Source organism: Phycomyces blakesleeanus, assembly GCF_001638985.1.
Source record: "Phycomyces blakesleeanus NRRL 1555(-) unplaced genomic scaffold PHYBLscaffold_7, whole genome shotgun sequence".
NCBI classification, from domain to species: Eukaryota; Fungi; Mucoromycota; class Mucoromycetes; order Mucorales; family Phycomycetaceae; genus Phycomyces; species Phycomyces blakesleeanus.
In genome coordinates, this window is record NW_017265140.1 from 821,698 (window position 1) to 847,972 (window position 26,275).

General features: G+C 34.2%; 7 protein-coding genes across 7 annotated transcripts; 2 read left to right on the top strand and 5 right to left on the bottom strand.

The window, feature by feature from the left end:
* Positions 1-1,499: 1,499 nt before the first annotated feature.
* PHYBLDRAFT_143676 (hypothetical protein) lies at positions 1,500-2,632 on the top strand (the record flags this gene model as incomplete). Its single annotated transcript, XM_018431039.1, has 2 exons — positions 1,500-1,566; positions 1,632-2,632. 2 exons carry the CDS (start codon positions 1,500-1,502, stop codon positions 2,630-2,632), a joined length of 1,068 nt encoding a protein of 355 aa, XP_018293473.1.
* A 1,231-nt stretch (positions 2,633-3,863) lies between these two features.
* Positions 3,864-6,017, bottom strand: PHYBLDRAFT_77701 (secreted F-box domain-containing protein; the record flags this gene model as incomplete). Its single annotated transcript, XM_018443288.1, has 2 exons — positions 3,864-3,894; positions 4,204-6,017. 2 exons carry the CDS (start codon positions 6,015-6,017, stop codon positions 3,864-3,866), a joined length of 1,845 nt encoding a protein of 614 aa, XP_018293474.1.
* A 4,609-nt stretch (positions 6,018-10,626) lies between these two features.
* PHYBLDRAFT_186402 (hypothetical protein) lies at positions 10,627-12,530 on the bottom strand. The gene is made up of 2 exons (XM_018439236.1): positions 11,748-12,530; positions 10,627-11,681 (listed from the first exon to the last, which is right to left on the bottom strand). The coding sequence occupies exons 1-2, from the start codon at positions 12,517-12,519 to the stop codon at positions 10,663-10,665; spliced, it is 1,791 nt and encodes a 596-aa protein (XP_018293475.1). The 5' UTR covers positions 12,520-12,530; the 3' UTR covers positions 10,627-10,662.
* Positions 12,531-13,699: 1,169 nt separating this feature from the next.
* PHYBLDRAFT_64354 (Homeodomain-like DNA binding domain-containing transcription factor) lies at positions 13,700-14,071 on the top strand (the record flags this gene model as incomplete). The annotated part of the gene is made up of 1 exon (XM_018441285.1): positions 13,700-14,071. One exon carries the CDS (start codon positions 13,700-13,702, stop codon positions 14,069-14,071), a length of 372 nt encoding a protein of 123 aa, XP_018293476.1.
* An 898-nt stretch (positions 14,072-14,969) lies between these two features.
* Positions 14,970-16,841, bottom strand: PHYBLDRAFT_143680 (hypothetical protein; the record flags this gene model as incomplete). Its single annotated transcript, XM_018431040.1, has 1 exon — positions 14,970-16,841. One exon carries the CDS (start codon positions 16,839-16,841, stop codon positions 14,970-14,972), a length of 1,872 nt encoding a protein of 623 aa, XP_018293477.1.
* Positions 16,842-18,049: 1,208 nt separating this feature from the next.
* Positions 18,050-19,900, bottom strand: PHYBLDRAFT_143681 (hypothetical protein; the record flags this gene model as incomplete). The annotated part of the gene is made up of 1 exon (XM_018431041.1): positions 18,050-19,900. One exon carries the CDS (start codon positions 19,898-19,900, stop codon positions 18,050-18,052), a length of 1,851 nt encoding a protein of 616 aa, XP_018293478.1.
* A 1,252-nt stretch (positions 19,901-21,152) lies between these two features.
* Positions 21,153-25,243, bottom strand: PHYBLDRAFT_166681 (hypothetical protein; the record flags this gene model as incomplete). Its single annotated transcript, XM_018435460.1, has 4 exons — positions 21,153-22,757; positions 23,561-23,873; positions 23,896-24,551; positions 24,593-25,243. 4 exons carry the CDS (start codon positions 25,241-25,243, stop codon positions 21,153-21,155), a joined length of 3,225 nt encoding a protein of 1,074 aa, XP_018293479.1.
* Positions 25,244-26,275: the final 1,032 nt, after the last annotated feature.

Here is a 26,275-nt window from a genome sequence, read left to right on the forward strand (position 1 = left end):
TATACATATAAAAAAAAAGGTGAAAGAAAATTCAGTCTCGATCCAAAAAAAAAAAAAAATTAAAGATACTGCTGGAATTTTTGTTGTTTTTTTTTTTTTTCAAGTGAAGTCAGGACAAACATTTAATTGAGTAACACTTCATTATCTCTTTATGCCTTTCTTGAAATGAATTTCTACTATAAATTGAACAATTATGTCTGTCAAACTGTCATAACCTACTTGAGCCTCTTTCTTTATTTGATTTCTTTGCTCAAACAATCACTTGAACTATAAGGACATTATGCACTACTTCTCGACCAGTCGCCAAAATTAATATGTACCTGATTGCCAAGAAGTATATTGAAACTTAAAACTTGATGGATATTGTTGACGTGATTTGATCCGACAATGAAAATAAAATGTGAACAAATTAGAACTTTTTTTTTGATCAATGTACCTGACACATTCAAATCAAACTTTAGCATATAACTAGCTTTTTATATCGAGACTTCAGGTTGGAAGAGATTCAAAAGAGAAATAATAATATAATACAATCATCAAATTACCCAAGTGGCTCAGTTAGTACGGATAGATTCGGTTGATTGCTTTTAATTGTCTAAAGAAGTAATATATGTAGATGCTAGTAAGAGATTATGAATGATCTTTGACTATCAAAGGTATATTTGATTCTTTCATTGTAAATGCGGCTCCATTATGTTATTTTTTATGTTCTGACTGTATATGTGGTCTCTGTTTCTTTGATTCACTTGCCAAAGACAATGTATAAAGATGTTTGTAAGAAGTTCAATGTTTCAACTCTATTACTCTATTTGAATTTAATTTTAATTTTAATTTAACTAGTTATTATTTTTATCTCTGCTCTTTACTCGTCTTTGGTCTTGAATGTAAAGTGGCTTTAAAATGTACGAAATTAAACGGGTGTTTAAATCTTGTCTAATTTTACTATTGTATTTTTTTTTTTGTATTAAATTTCAAGAATATCAAGTAATACATATTACATAGACTCTCTATATACTGTTAAAGAACAGCATTACTATTACTGTTGATATTACCACTGGCTCTGTTAGTACTTCTTCTACTAGAACAACAAAAGTCTTTAAGAAAGTAAAGGATATCCTTAGAGACAAAATCAAATAAAAATCAAAGCGCTTGAATGTAATATGATTTAATTTAATTTAATTTGTGGGATTATAAACACTGCGGATTACCCACACATTCATTAGACTATTATTATTATTGTGCCTTTTTCTTATTTTTGCATCACATATATAAATGTCGTACCAAAATAAAAAATATATTATTATGTGTATCTCATTTAATCAGTTACATTAATTATCCTTTTCTCTTCTCTTCCTATCCATTTGCCAACCTTTGTCTCCCAACCCATACACTCTCATTCCCTCCTCCCCCATCCCATTCCTTTCCATTCCTCTAATTTAATTTCTTATCCACTCTCTATTTCTGCTGTACTTCTTGATCTGATATACACTCCATCACAAATGAGTCCTACCCAAAGGCGCTTTATCATTCGCAGAGCTGTATCTGATGAAAGCATAACTCCAAAAAGTATACATGGATACATCACAATTCGTAATTAGAATGCTTATATTTTGTAAATTCTCATTCGATAGCCACGGCTCCATTGTCTTTTGCCAATAACGCATCTCAAAAGACCTCTGTATTTACCACCACAAAGGCACAAGTGGCTCCAGTATCATCAGCAGCAGCCTCAGCCAAACCATCCTCCAAAACATCAAAGACAACCACCCGTTCGAGTCTGATATCAAAGGCTAATCCACCATCCACTCCAGTTGTGCTCTACACTTCGCCCACCTCTTCACCAACAGCCAGGTCTACTAATTCTGCCCTGGCTGCCGGCAGTGATTCTGGTTCTGGTGGGATCTCGGGTGGTGGTATTGCCGGTATCGTTATTGGTGTACTTGCAGTTGTTGCGATTATTGCGTTTGCTTTGGTCAGACGACGCAGACGAAACATTCGGGAAGACCAGCGCAATAGTCGATTCTTTAACACACCATCGAATGTTACACCAGCTATTGTTCATGGATATGCATCCAATTTGCAATCTCCGTATAGTGAAAAACAAAACACTATCAGTGTGTCTCCATATTCCATTAAGCAGCAGCAGCAGCAGCAGACTGCAATATCCATGCCTCCGGCCACACTTCAGAATAATTACAACAACATCAATAATCAACACACCAACCAAGAATCGATGATGTACAGCAATCAGTCCAATTTTGTTACACCTATTCCAATTACTCAAGAGAAAGCGGTATCGACACCAGCACCAGAAGAAACAGGAGCAGCGGATGTCTGGCAGCACCCAATTGGCACCTTTACTGTCATCACGACATTTATGCCTAGTCTGAACGATGAATTGACTATTTTACCAGGTGACCGAGTTAAATTGTTTGTGGAGTACGACGATGGATGGTGTCTCGGCGTAAACGAGAGTCGTGGTAATGCGCAGGGCGTCTTCCCACTTCACTGTATTCGCGAACCACCTCAGGAATCAAGACCAAACAGCTCAATGGCAATGACCGTGCCTTCTGTGTCCGATGATCACCGGCTGAGTAAAAGAGGAAGTTCTGTTCTGCGGCAAAAGGAGTAAAAAATAATAATAAATAATAATAATAATAATAATAACCTTTCTATATATATATACTCAACATTTCTATCCTTTTATCTAAAGTGCTTTTACTATTAAGACAATTGGAAACCCTTTATATATATATTTCTTTATAATTTATTGGTAATGACACTCTAAATACCTTGCTGTAATAAAAAAAAAAAAAAAAAAAAAAAAAAAAAAAAAAGCGACGATAACAACAATGTGGTTGATCCACAAAAATAATAAGATGCCTACTTTTATACGTCTTTGATAATAAAGAAGTATTTTGTTTGGTCTTTAAAGTTTAGTAGTAAATAAATGTTCATAGCCAAAGTAACACCCTCTAGCAAACATTATATATATATATGTGTTGTTGTTGTTTTGTTTTTCTGTTTGGGCAATTAATGATAAATTGATACAGAAACTAGTGAGACAATCTAAAGGAAATAATGAAATGTACACTGGAAGATTCCTTCAGGAACATTATATAAAATGATGTTGTACGGTGTGATCTATCTGGTCCGGACTACCTTCCCCGGTAAGGTTTATCACTAAATGATTGACTGAATGACTGAATGACTGTAGATACTACTTTGGATATCTATATAATTATACATATAAACGGTTGAACACACTGGTATATTTTTGAATAAGAAAAAGAGAACAATATTAATAATAATAATAATAATAATAAAAAGGGATAATTATTGTTAAATATTCTTACCTATTTATTTATATATTGTGTGTTGCACTTCACATGCTATCATCTACATGTCTTTTTTTAAAAAAAAATTAGGCTTACACTAACTCATTCATTCATTCACGCACAGAATATATATATATATATATTGGTGATTATAGAAATCGATTAATGGAAATTATTAATTGCTTATAGGATATGCATGACCTTTACCTCTTTTTTTTTTCCTTTTTAAAGCTAAATTCAACCAATCAATTAATTGGTTTTAATATTTCTTGTCAAGCATGCAGTAATAAGCTCTAATGATTAGAATAAGCATATTTTGTTTTGGGTTTTATTTTCACTGACAATTGCCTGCTTTAGATGTCTCTAATATCTTAATTGATACCTGTGCGTGTAAGTTATAGATTGTCGGTGACACTATCAAGTGTTTTCTGTACTACCACCTACTCTTGGTATTCAACATGCCACTGATGTGTGTGTATGTTATATACGGTGACTGTCTGTAGTATATTTCTCTATATTATTTTTCTAAACTTCCTCCTTATTTTCATTCGTATTACTATATTTAGTCATATTCCGATAATTAACTCACAAAATAATACATATATGAAATAAGAAAAGGTTAATAAGGAATTGCAACAAGATATTAATTATTAGTTGTAATAAATACAAAAAAAAAACTTATATATAGAAATGAATAAGAAAGAATTAAAGGTACAAAAGCATAGCACTTGTTGCTATTAGTATTGTTATTGTTATTATTATGGCTGCTGTAATTCATGGATTAAAACGTTCCTCCATTAATATTTGGTATAATTAGAGAAATATATTGGTTTTGTCTATAATGACTTGTTTGATTGATTTGAACCTTAAAGCGGTGGAGAAATTCCCGGTAATTGGCGTATAAGTCACATCATCGTCGAGACCTTCATATGGATGGTAAATGGCTCGGTATATCCGATTTCGTTCTCTAGAATAATCTCTGAAATAAAAGACACCTTTAGGTACGTCATTTTTCGTCCGATCCCATGTGGTGGTTAGTTTGCCGGTCGTTGTGTGAGTATAACTTTTTCCGGTCCTTGAGTAACTAAGATAAACCTCTACAAGGTGTCCATCCTCTTCGTCGGACAAAGTACTGTCAGGCCTGATGTGCACAGTACCGGATAAGAGATTAGAATTCGTGTACATCTTTAGGTTGATTAATAATAATGTCGAAAGTTGAGTGAATGGCATTCTGATGGCTAGGTATTCAGGTTCTTCAAAGGTTGGGCTTTCTATCTCAACATCCTTCAAACTAAAGTACTCCAGTTGTCTGCAGCAATTTGATATGTACTCAAAAAACCCTGGCTGGACGAGCGATTCAAAAAGTTTCAGGCGTAATAGTCCATGTCTTAAAGCAGTCGTATGCTTCGGGAAATCCTTGTTGACGGAAAGCTGGGCATTATCTAGCTCAAGCTCGATCAAAGATTGGCATCCATACAGAATATCTTCCACTCCAAATTCCTCATAATCGCAGTATATTCTTAAGTGAACAAGATTCGAAAATCCATGCGCACCTAGGTCAGAGAAGTCTCCAAAAGTCATGCACTCGTCATATGAGTGGGCAATGAGTCTTAGACTCTTTAGCGACTCAGAAAATAGTTGTGTACAAGCTGTCTGGTTGGCTGGAAGGACAGGGGCATGGAGGTTGATAAAGCAACTTATTTCGATATGCTCGATCTTAGCCCCACTCTTGGCAATATTATTTAAGATAAAAGACATCTGCATTCCGTCGACTTCGTAAGTTTTCAGGTAAATCCGTTTTAGGAAAGGACAAAACGGTGGCAGAGCCAGAAGTCTATCGAGTGCTTTTTGGTCTGATGGAGTAGGCTCTATAGATCCTTCTTCTACCATCAGATCAAAAGTCTCCAGTAAAGGATATATTGATGATATAAAGTACATCCAGATACCATCGAACGAGTCAAACCCAAAGTAGATGCTTTTTATGGCCTTCGCGGGTTTTACTTTTGTGAATTCCTTGATTTCTGCATAATCTATCTTTTGAAGACACATCCAGCACTTTAGGTATTGTAGTCGTGGCAGGTAGTAGTGAAGTTTTTCAAGTGTTCTCCAAGTAAAGTTTTTTCTATCAACCGAATGATGCGTCTGACTTAATGTAAGGTGAGTGAGGGACGGCAAAACACTCAATGCCTCAAACAGCTTTAATGGATCTGATATAACGGCATAAGTATCAAATTCTATAGACATGTGTGTCAATAACTTCCATCCACTAAAATTGGTCTGGACAAAATGATCGTTGTAGGTTTCCGCCCTTTTGTGCTCAAATTTCTTTACGTTGGGGAAACGTCTGATCAGCATTGGAATTAAAGTATCCATAGGAGAATCTAGGTCGACTACTTTGATCGATTGTACGTAACGGCCCTTCTCCGTCAAGGCTCCCCTTTTGACACACTTGTGAAATCTGAATATCCAGTCGTGGCTACTGATCTTCAATTCTTTCCACAAAACTCGTTGAAAAGTCTCTTTCCAGATTTTACATACTAGCGAGCATTCTTTTTGATCATTTGTTCCAAGAAAATCACCAATGACCAAGAAGATTTCGAGCGGTAATTTTGAAATCGTCATTAACAGCAAAGAAAGAAAAAGAAGACGAAGAAGAAAAAGGAGAAAGTAAATTAGCATGTCGGAAACCCTATGTCCAAAACGCTTTTATTTTCTTCTTTCTCTGTCCGCTCTATTGCAACGATGTAGGGACCTTATTCACCATTTTTCATCTGTTTGTTCTAGCAAATTTTGGAGGCGCGATACGGTGCTTTTGCAACTGAGCACAACCTGGTTTATCTCCGACATTGTACTTGGCTTCTCCCCTACACTTGTCTCTCGCTCTCTTACTCACAAACTCTCCTTTTCTTTTATCTTTCTCTTTTGATATTCATTGTGTAAGCCACTTATCACTTTATCTGTAATGCACATTAGTCAAAAGGGCTTTTTGCTTTTTTCTTTAAAAAAAATGAAAAAGAAAAAGACACTTCCTTTGTTTTCCGCATACTTTACAAAAAATATAGTGACTGTTATCCTAAGGTGTATGATATCATCAGTAACTGTGGGATTTTTCTCCTACCTTTTCTTTTGACGTTCTGTAAGTTTTTATGGATATATGGTATAGCTAGCGATGATACTGAAGGTATAGTATTCAGGCCATTTGACAGAGCTATTGAACAATGTATAGATATATTTTCTATCCAATGGCCTCTACACTCTGCCAAAACACCGAGCCAAACGATTTGATTTTCAAAGGATTAATCGATCCTCCTTTTGCTTAAAGTGAATGGAAAGTGGATTATGGCAACTGACATTGGTAACAGCAGATAGACTTGTCTCTGGTGCAACTATAATCTTGAATATAATGCAGGAATATCAAAAGCCAAAATACACTTATCCCGTACCCAATCCGCAATAGTAACAGTAAAAAGTACTTACTCTCCGTCAGTCTCAAAGAGACATATGCAAACCAGCTGGTATTTCTAGCCATGTATCATTCAAAATTCCATTATTTTGCTTATTACTATTACCACGCTATTAAGAATATATTTGATTTAAACGAATAGCTATTATATGTGTTGAAGAATTATATACTAAAAAAAATAGATTATTTTGATCAAAAATTGCTAATTAAATACAAAACATTAGCTATAGATCTTAATTGATCAAACAAGCAGCTTTTATACTTATAAGTAACATGATGAGGCACATAAAGATCCACTATCTAGACGCTGTCTGACAGTAATTTCCCAAATATTGATCAAATTATCCCATTTTTTCATTCTAAAAAACCATTTACTAATGAAAGAATAGATATTTACACCACAAAAAAATTTGGGGATCTTCGTTTTGCGCTATTAAGTAAAGTTGTTAACCAAAACAAGTCATGATTCTCAGTACTTTTTTGACAGACAACAGACCAATATTCATGGATATATCAGCATATGTAAAAATACCAATATCGATATTTACACCATTAAACGATGGTTTTTAAAGATCCGACAATTAAAGTGTGTGTCCCAAATTAATCTCACTGCCATGGTGCAGACTCTAATCATTTAGCACAGAGTGTTATCAAAAATAAGAGTGCCGTTTATTTTTTTTAAAAAAAATCAAATATTCTATATATATATATATCATCATTATCATCATACATATTATTAGAAAGAACCGGATATACTCTGCATATGACTTACGTTTGCACTTTTAAAACTATTATAAAGAAAGTGAGATATCTCTGTGTATGACTTACATTTAGTCCTTCTATATCTTTAAAAACAAGTTCATGAATTACTCTTATACAGATAACTCCCAATGTTATTATGTTTCCGATTGGGATAAACAATAGAGAAGTAGCTAAAGTTAGAGATAAAGTAGCATGTCATATAGCAAGTGAATTTACACAAGAGAACTTCTAGCTATAAAAACAGTTCTAGAAATTTGAAAGGATGTCATAAATTTAGACAAAGAGGTAGTGCGAATGGGTAGTGAGTACTTAAATTGATAACAGTAAAAGACATATAAGAAACTTTAGGAAGAAGTATTATCATAAATGCTAGAAGATGAGTATATAATATATGAAATAAAGAAGAAACAAACTAAACATTACAAGTGCTATTATTGCTATTCTATTTGAACCAAGATTTTCAATTTTTTGTATGGGTTATGTTTGTTTTTGTTTTAGTATCAAATATTTAAATAAACTTGGACAAATAGTTATTGCTTATTAAACTGTCTTAATGGGAACAACCAGACTACCTCTCATATATATGTTAATTAGAATATTTGTCATATGTAGTTCTTAAATCACTTACTGGTACTACACTTTTCAGGCCATCAATCTTGGTAAAAGCGTATTGTACAAAATCCCGTTCAAAACTTTAGATACTTTAGTTGTGGCAAGTGTGAATGAAGTTAATCAATTATTTTTTCATGTAAAGAACGGTATGATTATACCAGAATGCGACTCATTGATGGTAAAGGTCGCAAGAAATGGTAGAACACCCAACTCCTCAAGCAGTAATGATGGTTCTTCCAAAAATGCGTTTGCCCATATCTCTATAGGCATGTGGATCTATAATTTCTATCCTGTAAAGCCGGTCCTAGCAAAAAAAAATTGGAGTTGTTTCGATAATTTTAATACAGAAACGTCTTTACGTTGAGGTAACATCTGATAAAAGGATTAATTTTATATGACATGTAATGGTTATTATCGGACACTTCTATTGATTGTACGCGGCCCCTTTTGATAGAGATGTCCCTTTGAACTTTGTTTTAAATGTGAGATAACCACGTGTGGTTATTGATCTTTATTACTTTTTAGAGAGCATTCTGAAAAAGAAAACTTTAGCGTTTACATACTAATGAGCATCTTCTTTGATCTTTTGTTTCAAGAAGGTCAAAAATAATTGAGAGGATTTCAAGCAGTGATTTTCTGGTCACCAACAAAAAGAAGAAGCATGCTTATAGGCCCGAAACTATAAGCAAAGTATTTATATATATATACATCTACCTAGCCTTGTTTTTTTATGAAACTCTAAACGCAATCAATCTGTGGCTGCTTTTTTAGACTTTCTAAGCATTATCAGTCGCCTTTCATTTGGGATACCCCTGATATACTATCATGCCGTTCTAAATATTCCATATATGTATATCTTTCCTATATTTCTCAACAGTTAATGAAAAAGAGAGTCTTTTATACAAGTGTGGATATGAAAGTGTCGTAAGAATGTTTAAAAGAACTATACTTTTTGGACCAATACTTTTTAAGTGTGAAAAATAATTACAAAAATAGAAAGAGTCAAGACCTATGATTTCTTCTTCTTCCAGAGAACATTGGCTCCAAATATGATCTTTTTTTATCGGTTGGATGCTTTTAGTAAACACATGGTTATTTTAAGCTTTATTGACAAAACATAGTGAGAAAATTTACCCAATAACAAAAGTACATGGGGATAGTTGTGTGTTCCATTAAGTTATAGTTTTACGTTTCTCTCTTATTTTGCTTATTTGGGAACAGCATTCTAGGCCTATGTCTTTATGTGTTAAATGTTTCTTTTGAAAATAGAAAAGGAAGATTGATATTTTGCAACCTCTTTTGATGTGATAATTATATATATATACTTTTTATAGCTACACATATAAGTATAGGTGTAATCAAAGCTTTGTTTTGAAGACTGTCATATAAACATTGCCTTTTGTGAACCTTTCTGAAATCCACAAATTGTATGGATGAGTAACTCCAGCTCATCAGAGCTAGCCCTTTAATATATATGTATGTGTGTGATTGACCTGTCCTGAAACATTGACATGGTATTGGTGTATCTTCTTTTCTTTTGTTTGTGTTCGACCACAGTATTTTCCAAATAGCGTCCGACTTCTTTACAGAACTTTATTTCTCTTTAGAGTAAACAGACATTCCAATTGTCTTTTCACATTTTGCTTTCTGTTATTATCTTTTATTTATAGCTTCCACATAATCCCAGTATTAACCGGCTATAAAACTACTCGAGTATTAAATTATCAAAGAATTATGTCAAATGAGGTACTAGCTTTATCTTACTAGACCTACAAAAAGATATCATATTGTGAGATTCTGTCTATTATTCTTAGTGTGCTACTGCAGCTCACTTTAAATGTTTTAATTACACATACAAAGATAATTCCCGTTAAAGCAATCCCATGGAAAGAAAGGCTTTAGTGGGAAACGAAACGAACATTTGGCTGCTATGACAAAAAAAAAGGAAGGAGCGAGGTGGGTGGTGATCTGAACAAATGAAGCTGGATTCCGAAATGCTGAACCTTTTCGTCGTACAAATATATATCTAAATATATTTTGCCGTTGACTATGACAGGTATAACTAAACTTGGGCTGACATAAGATAAAGCTTTTTGTTTTAAAAAAAAAGAAACCTAAGCCTTGTACCTTTAAAGATTTGTGTCATTTACAGAATCTTGTGAGAAACAGCTGTCATCAGACTTTAGCAGAGGATTATAATGGGTGAAAAATGAGTCTACTGAAAACGCAATTTCCAAAAGAGAAATTGTTGTAATCCATGGCAGAGCAATAATTCTGAAAGAGAATAATAATGGATATGCCCAAAGTAAACAATATACACTTTTCTGTCTTATATATAATACATATTACAACCATAATAGGCAATGTATAGCAATCCGTTTTCTCTCTCTCTCTCTCTCTCTCTCTCTCTCTCTCTAATACAACATACAATATATATATATATATATATATATAATAAGAAATGATACGATACTTTATTGTTGAAAGTTAATTATTGAATCTAAAGATTGGAGTTGAGCAGCCGTAAGATGATCGATCGTTAATGATAGTTTGTTTAATCGCCTTGCATTGAAATACTATGCAAAAAAATTCAACGTTCGTCTTAAAGCAATCTCCACTTTTAAAGATCTCGTTTGAAGGACCAGCACAATTTGAGTTCATAATGGAGATGCCATTGTTTTGCTTGTTTAGTGCCTCAGTATAGCCCAAAACATCATTTGGAGTAATAATTGCAATTTTTTGTATTCTATTCCATTCTTCGAGTAAATGATCAGATACTATATAAGAATATGATCTCACATTTCTTGAATAGTTTAGATAAACCTCGGTAAAGCATACTTGTTCGTTTTGGGCGGAATCATTGAATTTGCGGCCATATTGAGAGCTAAAGATAAAGCTTGGATAATTGCACAGCCTTACATTGGAGAGTGAGAGTGTCATGAGTTGCGTAAACGGCATGTTGAGATATAAACATGTGTTGTTTTCAGAATCGGGGTTTCTTATCTCAACATCCTTCAATGAAAGGTACTTCAACTGTCTGCAAGAATCGGATATGTATTCAAAGCATAACGGCTTAATGGTCGTGTTGACAAGTCTCAGGTGTCGTAGACCATGCTTAAATGTGGACGTAGTTTTTTGATTATTGACGTCAATGGAAGGCGAGGTTATTTCAAGTTTTTTCAGGGACGGGCATACATTCAAGACATTATCAATTTTAAGAAACATACGAGCACATAGTATGTTTAAGTATACAAGGCTGGAGAATTCAACTGTACCCAGATCCGTCAAAGAGTACTTTAGGTTACTATGTTCTTTATAGCATCTACCAACTTGTAGGCTTTTTAATGTTGCAGAGAATAGTTGGGCACAAGCTGTTTGATTGGCTGGTAATTTTGTACCAGGTGGATTGGTAAATAGCGATGTCTCGATCTTTTCAAGCTTAACACCGCTCTTAAATAGTTGACTGTATAGTGCAGAGAATTCCAGCCCCTTTGTACTTTTACTAGCTGTGTATATGTTTTTTAAGCAAGGGAAGAAGTAAGGTAAACCTGGAGGTAATATCATCGTCTTACTCCTAGCTGCACGCTCAGATAGATCGCGTCTCTTTTCTACCGTCAGATAAAGTGTCACCAGTTTAGGGTACTTTAATGCAAGATATATTATCCACTGCATGTCCAAACGTGGAGCGCTGTAATCCGCAGTCCTTAAGTTTTCTGCTGGTTTTATGTTCCGAAGTTCCGTAATTTCTGAAGGATTAATTTTTTGAAGGTTCATCTGGCACTTTAGGTATTTCAATCGTGGTAAATGAGAGTGGAGCTGATCAATATGTCTCCACGTAATGAATGTGTTCGAGCTGAATGGAGGCTTTTGGTTTATCGTAAGGTTGACAAGAGCTGGCAAGACGCTCAGTGATTTGAACAGTTCCTCTGTGATTGTTGGGATGTTTCGTAGCCCAAATTTCAGGGACAAGTGTGTCAGTGACTTCCACCCACTTAAATTTGTCATGCTTAGAGACCAGATTCTGCCTCGAGACGCTGAATAAGAAAAGTATTTCACTCCAGGGAATAGATTGATTAATTTACAAATTGCACTGTTTGTACGGCACATATAGTTGTTGATTTCAATCGAATGAACACGATTGTGGTTCTCTTTCAAAGTATACTTTGATACACCTCTTTCAAGGCTATCAACCCAACTGCTTCTACTGATCTTCACTACTTTCCAAAGATTCTTTTGAAAAATGTCTTTCCATAGCCTACATACTAGCGAGCATGTCTTTTTATCTCTTGCTTCAAGAAGGTCAGCAATAATCAAGAGGATTTCGAGTGGCAATTTTTCAATCATTAACAAAATATAAAAAAAACCAAAAAGAAGAAATAGATTTTTATGCCTTGAGGCCATGCGTGAAGTATTTTTATATCCTTTTTTTCTAGCGTGAAACGTAGCACAGCATTAAGCTTTGTCTCTTTTTTTTAAAATTTCCTAAGCATTATTGGTAGGGGGGAGCTCTTTTAATTTTTCACCCTTTGAGACCCCAGCACATTATTGAAAGTGTTACGTATACTTGATTGATATGTTTTATTTGCACTCATCAAGCTATATTTAATTTTTATAAAGGCTTGTATAATTTCAGAGCGACAAGCTTTCAAAAAGGCTTATAGATATATAGATGTATAGATATGCAGATATATACTAATCTCACCGTACAATGTAATACAGGTATTGTTCTTGGACTTTTTTTTCTGTTATGCGAGGAGCGATATTGTCTAAATGAGGCACAAGCATGTATTGTGTTTTCTCTTCTTTTTCACAATTGCACCCGAGATAATAGACAATAAACATCCAATTCTTGTTTGAGAATGGGAAAGGTTCTGTCGTTGACGAATATCGCAGACCTGAACCAATGGATTATATTGTTGATGAGGAACAGTTCCATCTTGAAATATTGAGTTCCCATCAGCAATCTTATGGGGACGACGTTTTCTGATGGTGCACTACCTTTTTATTTGCCGGACTGATTAATCGTGGCTATCTTTCCGGAGTCCTATGTCTTTTCTATTGTATATTCATCTCTTAAGAGCTACTTATTTAATTATGCTACAAGTCGTGATTTGGTAAAATAAAAACATCGCCTCCCACCAAAAAAAAATGGTGTGCCCCTTATATTAGAGAAAAAGAGGTGTATTTATGGGAAAGTGACGCTGATCTGATTTGGCGGAGTGTGCACACTATTCATATTAATTTTTAAAAAGAAAAATCTATATAGCCTTGAGTAATCCATACTATTTGATTTCTAAACGGATGATTTGATGTGAATTATTTTGAGACTAGCTTTAAGCCTATAAAATGACGTATTGGGATTTATGTAATAAAGTTAGCGTTTACGTATAAGAGTATACTGCAGACCTTTACCAATGTTCTTTTTAAAAAAAAAGTATTGGAACTCCATAATACAGTATATGACAACTCTGTTTTTTTTTTCATTTTTACCTTTCAAAAAATCCTTTCTCAATTGAATCATACCATGTCTCAGCAAATCGACAAGAAATCTCTCAAACGAAGACAATTAACAGATTATGAAAGGGGACTTATTATCGGCAGTGCTACCCAACATGTAACTTTTGCTGAAATTTCAGAAAAAACGGGCATACCATTGCCGACTGTCTATGCAACGGTACGAAGATGGAAAAAGACTGGTACTGCCTTGACTGAAAAACGAAAAGGAACTACAAAGATTCTAAATGAACGAGATTTACGCCATTTAAAGAATGAGATGAAAAGTAATCCCAGTGCAACTCTTGGAAATCTAACAACCTCAATGGCAGAAACGATTGGTAGAAGTATCTCCAAAAGCACCATTAGGAGAGCCATTCGCAGGCTAGAGAATGATAAATAAAAACGCATTTTTTTTTAAAAAAAAAACCCCCCAAACAAGATTCTAAATAGCCATACACCTTTAACATATCAAATAAGCTACAGAAATATATATATATATATATATATATAAAGGCTTTGATCTAATACTACTAAATGATAGATTTAAAAAAAAATCATTGACTTTTATAATGCATTGCTTTTATGTTTATGTCTATGTTTATATTCTACTTATTGTTATTATCATATGCAAAAAAAATCTTGACTTTAATTATAGTCTGGTTTCCTTAATATGCACTTAATACTAGTCACCTAACATGTAATTCAGTGAGTCTTATATTTTTCTTTCCGAACAATGTTCAACATTATATAGAAGGTGTTCTTTGTATTTGATTGATTTTATATTCTTGGCTGTGTGGCTCTATATATATGTAAGTAAGTTTATATCAAGAATTTAAAGGAATCAATCAGACATAACTTGCATGTGGCTGTTTTTTATCATGTGTATTGGCCATTACGCTGATACAATTTGGATAACTGGGCTTTCTAAAACTTACATTCTCTCTATATAGCATGTTTTCTTTAACGTGATCCAAAAAATGAAAGCTTATATCATCCAAAAATCCACTATACTGCTTGAAATTTATGTTTCTGGCTACTATTATAATGTCGCTAACAGCTTCTATAGAGTAGAATAATTTCTAAGTGTTAGTTTCATAAATATTAAGGATAATGAAGTGTATGCGTGTGGGCTATTAATACTAAGAGCTGTATGGTACCTATTAGCCCTTGTAAACTTGAGATGTAATTCATCTGGTAAGGAGGTATATCATTATGTATTAATACTTTAGCAATGATGTACTTTAGTTAACTTTAAAAAGGCTGTTTTATTGATAACTTTTAGACATTGTATATATCTATTAAATATATGGAGTCATACAGCTGTAAAATGAACTTTTATCAATAATAACTTGTTTAATTGATCTGCATTGAAATACCACGCAGCAATGTTCGATATTTGCTTTAAAATACTCGTCATCTTTAACGCCTTCTTTTGATAAGTCTGAAGAATCGTTGCTGTTTACTTTTTCAAAACACTTTGAACTGAGAATTGCGCAACTTTTGTTTTCTTCTTTTGGTTTACCAAAATATTCCAAAAAATAGCCGGCATCAACACTTTTGATTTTTTGGACAATATTCAATTCAGATATTGTCTTCTCGGATAATGTACAAAAGCATGTCTCCACTCCTCGTGTGTAATATAAATAAATTTCGGTGAAATAGCTTTCGCCGTTTTCTGCCAAAGTGTTGTATCTGCAACTTTGTCCAGTACTAAAGTTGAGACTAGTATAATCGCTTAGATGTACATGGCAGAGTGACAGTGTCAAGAGTTGAGTGAATGGCATGCTAAGCGTCAACCGCTTTGTTTTCTCGGAATTTGTGCTCCTTATTTCAGCACAAGTTAGCGAAAGATGTTTCAAATCTCTGCACCGACTGGAAATATATTCAAAAAATTCTTGGCAGGTACTTGCATTATCAATCTTCAGGTGCTGTAGTCCGTGCTTAGATGTAAATGCATGGTGTTTGATTCTGGTAGTAATGTGCATATGACTTGCTTTAAGCACTACCAGAGAAGGACATACATCCAAGACATTGTCGACTTCAAATAAAGGAGAATAAGAGGATATCCTCAAATAAACAAGTCTGGAGAATTCAGCAAGATCAGCAGCCTGCCAGAATGGAGTAAAAGTGTTACTGACATTTCGGTATTTGAAGATTCGCAGCTTTTTTAGGGTTGCAAAGAATACTTGGACACAAGCTGTTTCATTTGCTGGAAATTCGGCATCATCAGTATTGTGGAATAACGATGTTTCGATACTCTCGAGTTTAGCCCCACCCTTGGAAATCTGACTGTAAAGGACAGACAATTCAAATCCACTTTCACCATTATCAGTTGTGTATATGGACTTTAAACAAGGAAAGAAGCAAGGGAGGTCCGGCCATACTTTAGCTTCGTTACCGTCTTGTGAGTCAGAATATGATGTGGATTCTTTGTCTATCGTCAAATTAAGTCTCTCCAGTCTAGGGTATTTAAGTCCAATATAATATATCCACTGAATATTAAATCGGGAAGAGCCATAATCCACAGCTTTTAGGCTGTTCGCAGGAGTTATTTTTTGCAAGTCATCAATGTCAATAGGGTTTATTTCACGAAGATTCGTCCAGCACTTTAGGTATTGTAATCGTGGCAAGTGGAAATGAAGTTGTTCAATCTGCCTCCATGTAATGGCTGTACGTAAATTAAATGGAGATTTCTGGCTTATTGTAAAGTGGACAAGGGATGGTAAGACACTTAAGGACTTGAACAGATCTTCTGGGATAATTAATTTGGCGTGATACTCCAATTGTATATACATGTGTGTCAATAATTTCCATCCACTTAAGTTAGCTATTGTCAGGGATCTGATGTTACAATGAGCCTCTGAATAAAATATAGTTTTCACTTGGGGGAAAATGTTGACCAATAGCGGGAAAATATTATCTGTACGGCTTATGATGTTGTAGATTTCTATCGACTGGACATGATGGTAATTTTCTCTTAAAACATCATCTTTTACACGCTTTTCAAAGCTTTGTATCCAGCTGCGTTTACTGATTTTTACAACCTTCCAAAGAGATTTTTGAAAGATGGTTTTCCAGCGTTTACATACTGTAGAACAGGATTTTTTATCGTTTGTTTGGAGAATATCAGCAATAGTAGCAAGTATTTCGAGAGGTAATTTTTCAAACATTAAAAAAAAACAAATAGTAAGCTTAGAACCAAAAATTAATTGTTCTTATATGTTTTCTTCTTTTTATATATATATATATTATGAAACATGTGTTACAGTATCAGGCTGTGTCTATTATTTTTTCTCCCTTATACTTTCCGATGCCTGTTAATAATGACTTTCTTCAATATCAGCTAGTGAAAACATTATTTGATAGCAGTGGAAGTCCCTTGGTACCTTAGAAATATAATAGTAAGTAAAACATTATGAAGAGTTGAAATGAAGGTATTACTCTTAGCGGGAATTGTGTCTTTTGTTGTAATAGCATGGTGTGTATTAAACACAAGGATACAAAATAAATATGATGGCATCGATGTTGTGTAAGAAATATTTACTCGAATATCTATATAGAGTATATCAGTTGATAGATTCTATATATGTTACTATCATAATACATTTACTTGGACTTACACAAGTATCGCATGGTCAGACCAGCTCTCGTTTTTCGATCATTTGGCTTGGTGTTTGATGAGGATCAATTTCTGAATGCTAGTGAGGTCATAGACAATAACTACAATTACAAAAAAAAGAGTGGCTATGATTTTAATAGTGCTAGCATTGGAGTTAATGTTAATTTTGAAGTCTAGATTAGTGTTGATATTTCTCAAATTTGCGGTTTATGTGTCGATTTTTTTTTTAAAAAAAAGTAAAAACTTCCTGAGCAATAGACGAAAATAGTGTGCTCTTTAACCAAGCTGGCGATTTCTCTTTCATAACTAAATTAAGGAAAGTACTAACATTGCTTGAAAACCTAAAACGGATCCAATATTATTATTTTTCTTTTCTTTGAAAGATGGCTAAGCATCTAAAATTTATTATTATTCTATAAAGCTATCAAAGAATATCAATGTAACATTTTGCAATATTCCTTAAATAGAACCTATAAGGAAGTACTCTGACAACTTTTAATTCATTTATTTTAAATATGTTCATATTAATCTCAATATTATCACACTGTAAAAAAAAACTTGGTTGATCTCCATAGTGAACTGCTCAGCTAATTCTTGAAACACATGCACACACAAGACATCAGTGCTGTTTTTGGTAAAAAAAAAACTTGCTTAATTAATACAATTTTTAATATAAAGAACAAAATTGGGGATTACAAAAAAAAAGGCATAACTGTCAGGTGGAATAAAATGTTAAAGCAAAAAAAAAGCACAGAGCTCTTAGGATGTTGAATTATTGGCCTCGCAATTAAATATTGGGGTCGAGCTGCTGTAAAAACAACTGTCATTAATAATAACTTTTTCGATCGACTTGCATTGAAATAGCACGCAGCCATATTCAATATGTTGTTCAAGGTTCACTCCATCTCTACGAGTCATATCTTTCTGTGAATAAATAGAATCGCTGTCTTCCAAGTCCTCATTATAGTTTGACCTTGCAATGACGCCATTATCGCTTCCTTCTTGCAGACTCTCTTCGACATTTCGTTCGCTTGTCAGTTTTTTATAGAATGAATCAGAATCCGACTCTTCTGTAGCTGAATAATAAAGATAAATTTCGGTAAAGCGTGTTTCTTTGCTGGTCAAAGAGCTGTCTTTGCGGCTGTAACCAGTGCTGAAGATAAAATTAGGATACTTAAACATGTTTGTATTGAATAATAATAACGTCGAAAGTTGAGTGAATTGCATGTTAACAGGTAAGAAATTTGGCGTTTCAGGTCCCGTATTTCTGATAACAACGTATTTCAATGAAAGATATTTCAAATCTCTGCATCGGTTGGATATACTCTCCAAACATTCTAGCTCGATGCTTGCTTCAATAAGCTTTAGGTGTCGTAAGCCATGTTTTGATACGGATAAATGCTTTTTATCTTCGACACAAACAAAGTTAGAGTTTATTTCGAGTACTTTTAATGACGGGCATGTATCCAAAATATTGTTGATTTCAAAGGATTCTGACTTGGAGTATATAGTCAAGCGAACAAGCTTGGAAAACTCAACACCACGACCGTGTAATAACAAAGCTGTATCCTCGCTGAATACACGGCCTTTGAATATTCGTAGTCTCTTGAGTGTTGCAGTGAATAACATCGCACAGGCAGATTCATTGATTGGGAAGTTGGTGTCGTCAGAGTTTGTAAAGAGCGATGTCTCCATATTCTCGAGCTTAGCATTACTTTTAAAGATCTGGTTATAGAGTACAGAAAATTCCAATCCTCTTTCACGATTATTAAGCGTGTATATGTTTTTTAAGCAAGGAAAGAAACAAGGTAGGTCTGAAGGTGCTTTAATTTTTTCAGTATTAGGATGGAACTTTAAATATGCGCTATCATCTTTATCCACAGTTAGCCTAAGTGTCTTCAGCTTAGGATATTTTAATGCGAAATAATGCATCCACGAAATACTGAATCTCAAAGAACCATAGTCTACAGTCTCGATATTGTTTACTGGTGTTGTTTTTTTCAGATCATCAATGTCGGTAGACTCTATCCCACGAAGAGTCATCCAGATCTTTAGATATTTTAATCGTGGCAAGTGGAGGTGAAGTTTTTCGATGTCTCTCCATGTAATTGCTGTATGCAAATTCAATTGATCGGTTGGCTCTATCGCAAGATGGACAAGGGATGGTAACCCTTTCAGTCCCCAAAACAGGTTTTCTGGAATAATCAGAATGGTTTCGTTACCCAATTGTATAGTCATGTGCGTCAATAACTTCCATCCTCTCAAATCAACCATGAATAAAGAATAGAAGTAGCCCTCTGACGCTAAATAAGAAAGGTTTCTCACTTGGGGGAAAAACTCGATTAATTCTTGAAATGTAGTGTGTGTATCCTTAATATCTTTTAGTTCCATCGAGTTGATGCTGTTGGAATACTCTTTCAAAATGTCTTCTTTTATACACTCTTTAAATTTTTGCATCCAATGGGGTTCATAAATATGTATAACTTTCCAAAGAGATTTTTGAAAGATATCTTTCCAGTGTTTGCAGACTGTAGAACATTCTATTTTGTCTCTGGTTTCAAGGTAATCAGAAATGTTGTCGAGGATTTCGAGTGGGATTTTGTCAATCATTATATAAACGTAGATTAATAAGGCTTACAATTATGCACTGAACGTTTTATATGTTTTCAGCTTCAATTAAAAAATTGTGGTGTAAGATTGTGACAGTCATATGTGCATATAGCACAGCCCGAAATTTCACCCTGTCTGAAAAACATTTTGTATATGTATATACTTTTGTACTTTTAAATTAATTTAGGCCAATAATATCAGCAGATTTAAGCTCAAAAGCATAAGTCTAAAAATCTTATGGCTGTTGAACTCCCTATGTTTATTAATGGCGGATATCCTTAGAAACAGCTATCGAAATATTATATGCTCACAATATAAGTCTCCTTGTACTATAAGCTAATATAAGTAAGACGATAAAAATAATTTGAATAAAAGAATTACTCTTACTAGTAATTGTGTTTATTACTATAGTATATTGTATATTATGACATTGATACTAAGAAATATGTATTCGGATATTTATATAGAATAAACAGCGAATTAATTCTATATAATACATTATAATAATCTATTTACTTAGACATATATAAGAATGGGGTCGTCAGACCAGCTCACTCTTTTTTGTGATCAATTGGTTTGACGCCTGAGGATGAATCCTTTTCAAGTAACACCGAGGGGGTAGAAAATAACTACACTTACAAAAAAAAAGAGATTATGATGCGAATAAATTTACCACTGATGTTGAGATTGATCAAATTGAAAGTTTAATTAAGTGGTGATTTGTTAAGTAAAGAAATAAAAATATTCTAAGGAATAGATGATAATAGCAACTTTTTTTAATCAATCTGACAGTTTCTCTTTCATAACTAAATGAAGGCAAGTATTATTATTGCTTGAAATCCTATAACGGATCCAATGTATCTTTTTTTTTAAAAAAAAAGTCTCCCTTTCTTTTCTTTAAAAGAAGTTTAATTCTCTAAAGTATATCCTTATCATACAAAGCTCTCGAAGAATATCGATATAGAATTTTGCAACATTCCTTATATATTACCTATAACGAAGTACTCTAACGACTTTTGACGCTTTTACTTGAAATATGTTCATAGTGAGTTACTTGGATAATTCTTGAGACACACAAAAACGCAAGATAAAAATTCTTTATTTTTTTTGCAAGAGAAAAACTTGCTTCTTTCCTACTCTTTAATGAAGATAGAAATATTGGGCATTACAATAAATGTTATTATTATTAGGTATAAGCTAAATCATAAAATAATAATACAAAAAAAGCATACAAAACTCTTGTGATCTTAAATTACTCTCTCTGTACAGTAAATATTGGAGTCGAACAGCTGTAAAACGAGCTATGACTGATAATAACTTGTTTGATCGATTTGCATTGGAATATCGTGCAGTAATATATATTATCTCTCTTATAGACTCTTTTATCCCCACAATATTCTTCTTCCTCTGAACAGCTAGAATTGCTGTCGTACGAGTTCTTGTCAAATGTTGGAACAAATCTTGACTTTTTTGTTGATAAATAATTAAGATAAACTTCGGTAAAACATGTTTCGTTGTCGGTAAAAGTGTTGTCTTTGCGGCTATAACCAGTTCCAAAGATGAATTTAGAATCATAAGACATCTGTATACGTAATAATGATAACGTTGAAAGTCGAGTGAAGGGCATGCTAATAGGTAAGCAGTAAGGCATTTCGCGGGGTGTACTTTTGATAGAAATATCTTCTAAGGAAAGATATTTCAGATCTCTTAAACAATCTGATATGTACTCAAACCATTCTGTATCGAGACTTGCTCCAGTAATTCTTAGCTGTCGTAGGCCATGCTTTAATACGTTGGACGGTCTTTTTTTTATTTTACAGCCAAGGTGTGAATTTATCCCAAGAACTTTTAATGCCAGACATGCACTCAAGATATTTTCAACTTGAAAAGACTGTGTAGTAGAGTAAATATGCAAGCGAACAAGCTTGGAAAACTCGACACCAGGATCGTGTATAAACAAAACAATTTCAAAATCGAGACTATAGTTTCGGAATATTCGTAAATTCTTGAGTGTTTCGGCGAATAGCGCTGCGCAGGCCATTTCATTGAGTGGGAACTTGGTATCATCAGAGTTGGTAAAATGCGATGTCTCCATTTTCTCAAGCTTAGCGCCACTTTTAAATATTTGACCATAGAGTACAGAAAATTCTGGTCTGCCTTTGCGCTTATTAGATGTGTAAATATTTTTTAAATAAGGAAAAAAACCAGATAGATTTGAAGGTACTGTCATTTTCTCAATAATAGGCTCTGGGCGTGAATACCTATGCCACATTGCACCTTGTACGGGGACGTCTTCCTCCACCGTTAGATTGAGTGTCTTCAGCTTTGGATATTTTAATGCGAGATAATACATCCACGGAATACTGAATCCCATAGAGACATAATCCACTGTCTCAATGTTGTTTGCTGGTTCTGTATTCTTCAGTTCATCAATGTCATTAGGTTCGATCACACAAATGTCCGACGAGACCTTTAGAGATTTTAAGCGTGGTAAGTGGAGGTGAAGTTTTTCAATGTCTCTCCATGTAACTGGTCTGTTTGGATGTGTACGGTATCCTGGCTTTATTTCAAGGTGGACAAGGGATGGTAGAGCGCTCAGCGAAACGAAAAGGTTTTCTGGGATGATCACATTGTGTCGGTAAATCCAGTTTATAGTCATGTGTGTCAATGACTTCCAACTACTCAAATCGGCATCGATCAGAGATTGGAAGTCGCCTGCCGCTGAATAAGAAAAGTTCTTCACATTGGGGAAAAGCTCGATTAATTGTTGGATTGTAGTGTTTGTATCCTCACTATCTTCGAATCTTATCGCGTCAACATCTTTGAAATACTTTTTCAGAATATCATTTTTTACACGCTTTTTAAATTTTTGAATCCAATTGGTTTTATATATATATATATTTCCAAAGAGCTTTTTGAAAGATATCTCTCCAGCGTTTGCAGACTGTGGATCATGCTATTTTGTCTCTGGTTTGAAGGCGGTCAGAAATATTGGTGAGGATTTCGAGTGGAATTTTGTCAATCATTATTATATAAACGTAGGTTATTAAGGCTTGTGTTTATATGGCCTGGGAGTTTTACGTGTTTTCACTTTCTTCAAAATTGAAAGGAATGTGGGACAAGATTGTGACAGGAATACGTGCACATGACACAGCTAGAGACTTCTCGTTACCAGTTATGAATTACCAAGCCCACCTCCCCCTTATTTATTATTCTTTCATAAAAAGTTATTGCAGGCCATCCTCAAATTACTGTGATGCTTATTAAATTTAATAGAATAGAATACGTATAATATTTGTTAACGGTGGTTATTCTTATCATAAAAAGCTCTCAAAGAATATCAATATAGAATTTTGCAACATTCCTTATATAGTGTCTATAAGGAAGTATTCTGACGATTTTTAGTGCTTCTACTTGAAATATGTTCATAGTGAGTTACTTGAGTAATTCTTGAGACACGCATGCACATAAATAAAAAATAACAGTTCTTTATTATTTTTTCCCAAGAGAAAAACTTGCTTCTTTCATACTCTGTAATGGAAATAAAAATATTGGGAACTGCAATAAATGTCATAATTGTTAGGTATAAGCTAAATCATAAAATAAAAATACAAAAAAGGCGTGCAAAACTTTTATGATCGTAGATTACTCCTTTTCTACTATGAATATTGGAGTCGAACAGCTGTAAAACGAGCGATCACTGATAATAGCTTGTTTGATCGACTTGCATTGGAATATCATGCAGGAATATGTACTATCGTTCTTAGGAACTATTCCATGCCCCCCATAATCTTCATCTAAGCAGCTAGAATTGCTGTCGTACGAGTTTTTGTCAAATGTTGGAACAAATCTTGACTTTTTTTGTTGATAAATAATTAAGATAAACTTCGGTAAAACATGTTTCGTTGTCAGCCAAAGTATTGTCTTTGCAGCTATAACCAGTGCCAAAGATGAATTTAGAATCATAAGACATCTGTATACGTAATAATTATAACGTTGAAAGTCGAGTGAATGGCATGCTAATAGGTAAGCAGTAAGGCATTTCGCGGGGTGTACTTTTGTTAGAAATATCTTCTAAGGAAAGATACTTCAAATTTCTGCAACAATTGGATATGGACTCAAACCATTCTATATCGAGACTTGTTTGAGTAAGCTTTAGGCGTTGTAGGCCATGATTTAATATGTCTGATGGCCTTCTTTCTTCGGTATATTTAAGCTCTGATTTTATCTCCAGCACTTTTAATGCCGGGCATATATTCAGGATATTGTTGATTTGAGATGGTTGTCCACTGGTGTATATGTTCAGGTGGACAAGCTTGGAAAACTTAACATCAGAATCATGTAGAAACAGTGAAATACCAGAGGTGCGTCTATCGTTCTGTAATATGTGCAGACTCTTGAGTGTTGTAGTGAATAACGCTGCGCAGGCCGTTTCGTTGGGTGGGGATTCGGTATCGAAATAGTTGGTAAAGTGCGTTGTCTCGATTTTCTCGAGCTTAGCCCCACTGTTAAATATTTGATTATAGAGGATAGAAAATACCGATCGACTATAACTGTGATTAGCCGTGTAAATACTTTTTAAACAAGGAAAGAAATTAGGTAGATCTGGAGATATTGTTAATTTTTCATTAGTAGCTCTGATCGTTGAGGCCTATTATCTACATCTATTGATAGTGGAGTGTTTTGATCAACCGTTAGGCGAAGTGTCTTCAGCTTCGGATATTTTATTGCGAGATATTGCATCCACAGAAGATTAAATCCCATCGAGGCATAGTCCACAGTCTCCATGGTGTTTGTTGGTGTTGCTTGCTTTATCTCACCGATTTCAGTAGGTCCGATCCTGTCCATATCCGATCTGATCTTTAGAGATTTTAAGCGTGGCAAGCCGAGATGAATTTTTTCGATGTCTCTCCAAGTAATTGGTCTGTTTGGATGTGTATGGTATCCTGGCTCTATCCCAAGGTGGACAAGGGATGGTAAATCGCTCAGCAAAACGAAAAGGTTATCTAGTATATTCAATCTGTTTCTAAGACCCCAGGTTATAGTCATGCGTGACAATAACTTCCATCTACTTAGATCGACATCGACCAGATAGTGGTAGGCACCTGTCGATGCATAAGAGAAGTTCTTCACATTGGGGAAAATCTCGATTAACTGTTGGATTTTAGTGTTCGTATGCTTGCTATCTTTGAATTTTATTGTGTCGACATCTTTGGAATACTTTTTCAGAATATCATGTTTTACATGCTTTTTAAATTTTTGGATCCAGTTGGTTTTATATATATATCTTTCCAAAGAGCTTTTTGAAAGATATCTCTCCAGCGTTTGCAAACTGTAGAGCATGTTCTTTTTTCACTGGCTAGAAGGCGTTCAGAAATATTGGTGAGGATTTCGAATGGGAGTCTTTCAATCATTATTATATAAAAATAGGTTAACAAGGCTTGCCATTATATGGACTGGGAGTTTTACATGTTTTTGTTTTCGTTAAAGTTTAGAGATGAGGGACAGGATTGTGACAGCAATATGTCCACATGACAAATATAAACTATTTTTAATTTCATCCAGACTCCTAAGAGACCAAAGGACGTTTCAGATATATATTTATATATACATATACGCATATATTTGTAGTAAGAGAAGCTTTAGGGAAAGGCTGGGCTGATAAGCTGGAAACAAAGTCTGGGCAAAATTTTATGTCACCCAAGTCTATAAAACACACTTCAGGCTCCCAGATCTAACTTACGGTCCTTACACAAAGAAGTTTTGCAGCTGTATGTTACTCGAGCTATTTCTCGTGTACTCGATCCCCAAAATTCCATCGTAAGATCTGCATGTCTTTGTATTATTTCTTGTTTTCTTTATTTTTCGCTATTTTCAATGAAACAAAGCAACATTGAATCACAACCACCTTATTGATACTGTTCTTGAAGATGGAGGAGTTGAATATTCTTTTCTTCAAACATTCTCTACTGTTTGCCCTTGGATTTTCTGATCGAAAAATGACACAGAAGATCAAGCACATTTCCTTAAGAGCATTTATTATTTTGCGACGATTATCCATTCATTTACAGGTCCAATATGCACTTTCGAAAATTTGACGTTAATATGGATTTTACATTATATTTTTTTCTTCGGATTTCCTGTAAATTTAATGGAGGTTTGAGTTAATGACTGATATACAAATGGCAGCAGCTACAATTGGTGGACTTATACCCTTACCACCTTCCACACTGGAAGATATCCAAGTAGCTTTGCAGTTCACTTTATAAATTTGTGTGTTTGTATTGGTGAAAGGCGATGAAATAAAATAACACATTATCATAACTATTATTTTTATGAAAAGTAGCTATGTAGATACGGTCGCTTAGTATGATT

Excerpts from the sequence above, each read along its gene's own strand:
- PHYBLDRAFT_186402 (XM_018439236.1), bottom strand. The coding sequence starts at position 12,519 with ATGATTGAAAAATTGCCACTCGAAATCCTCTTGATTATTGCTGACCTT. Across the intron at positions 11,682-11,747 it reads ATCTGAGCGTGCAGCTAGGA|CTAGTAAAAGTACAAAGGGG; the intron begins GTAAGACGATGA and ends ACATATACACAG.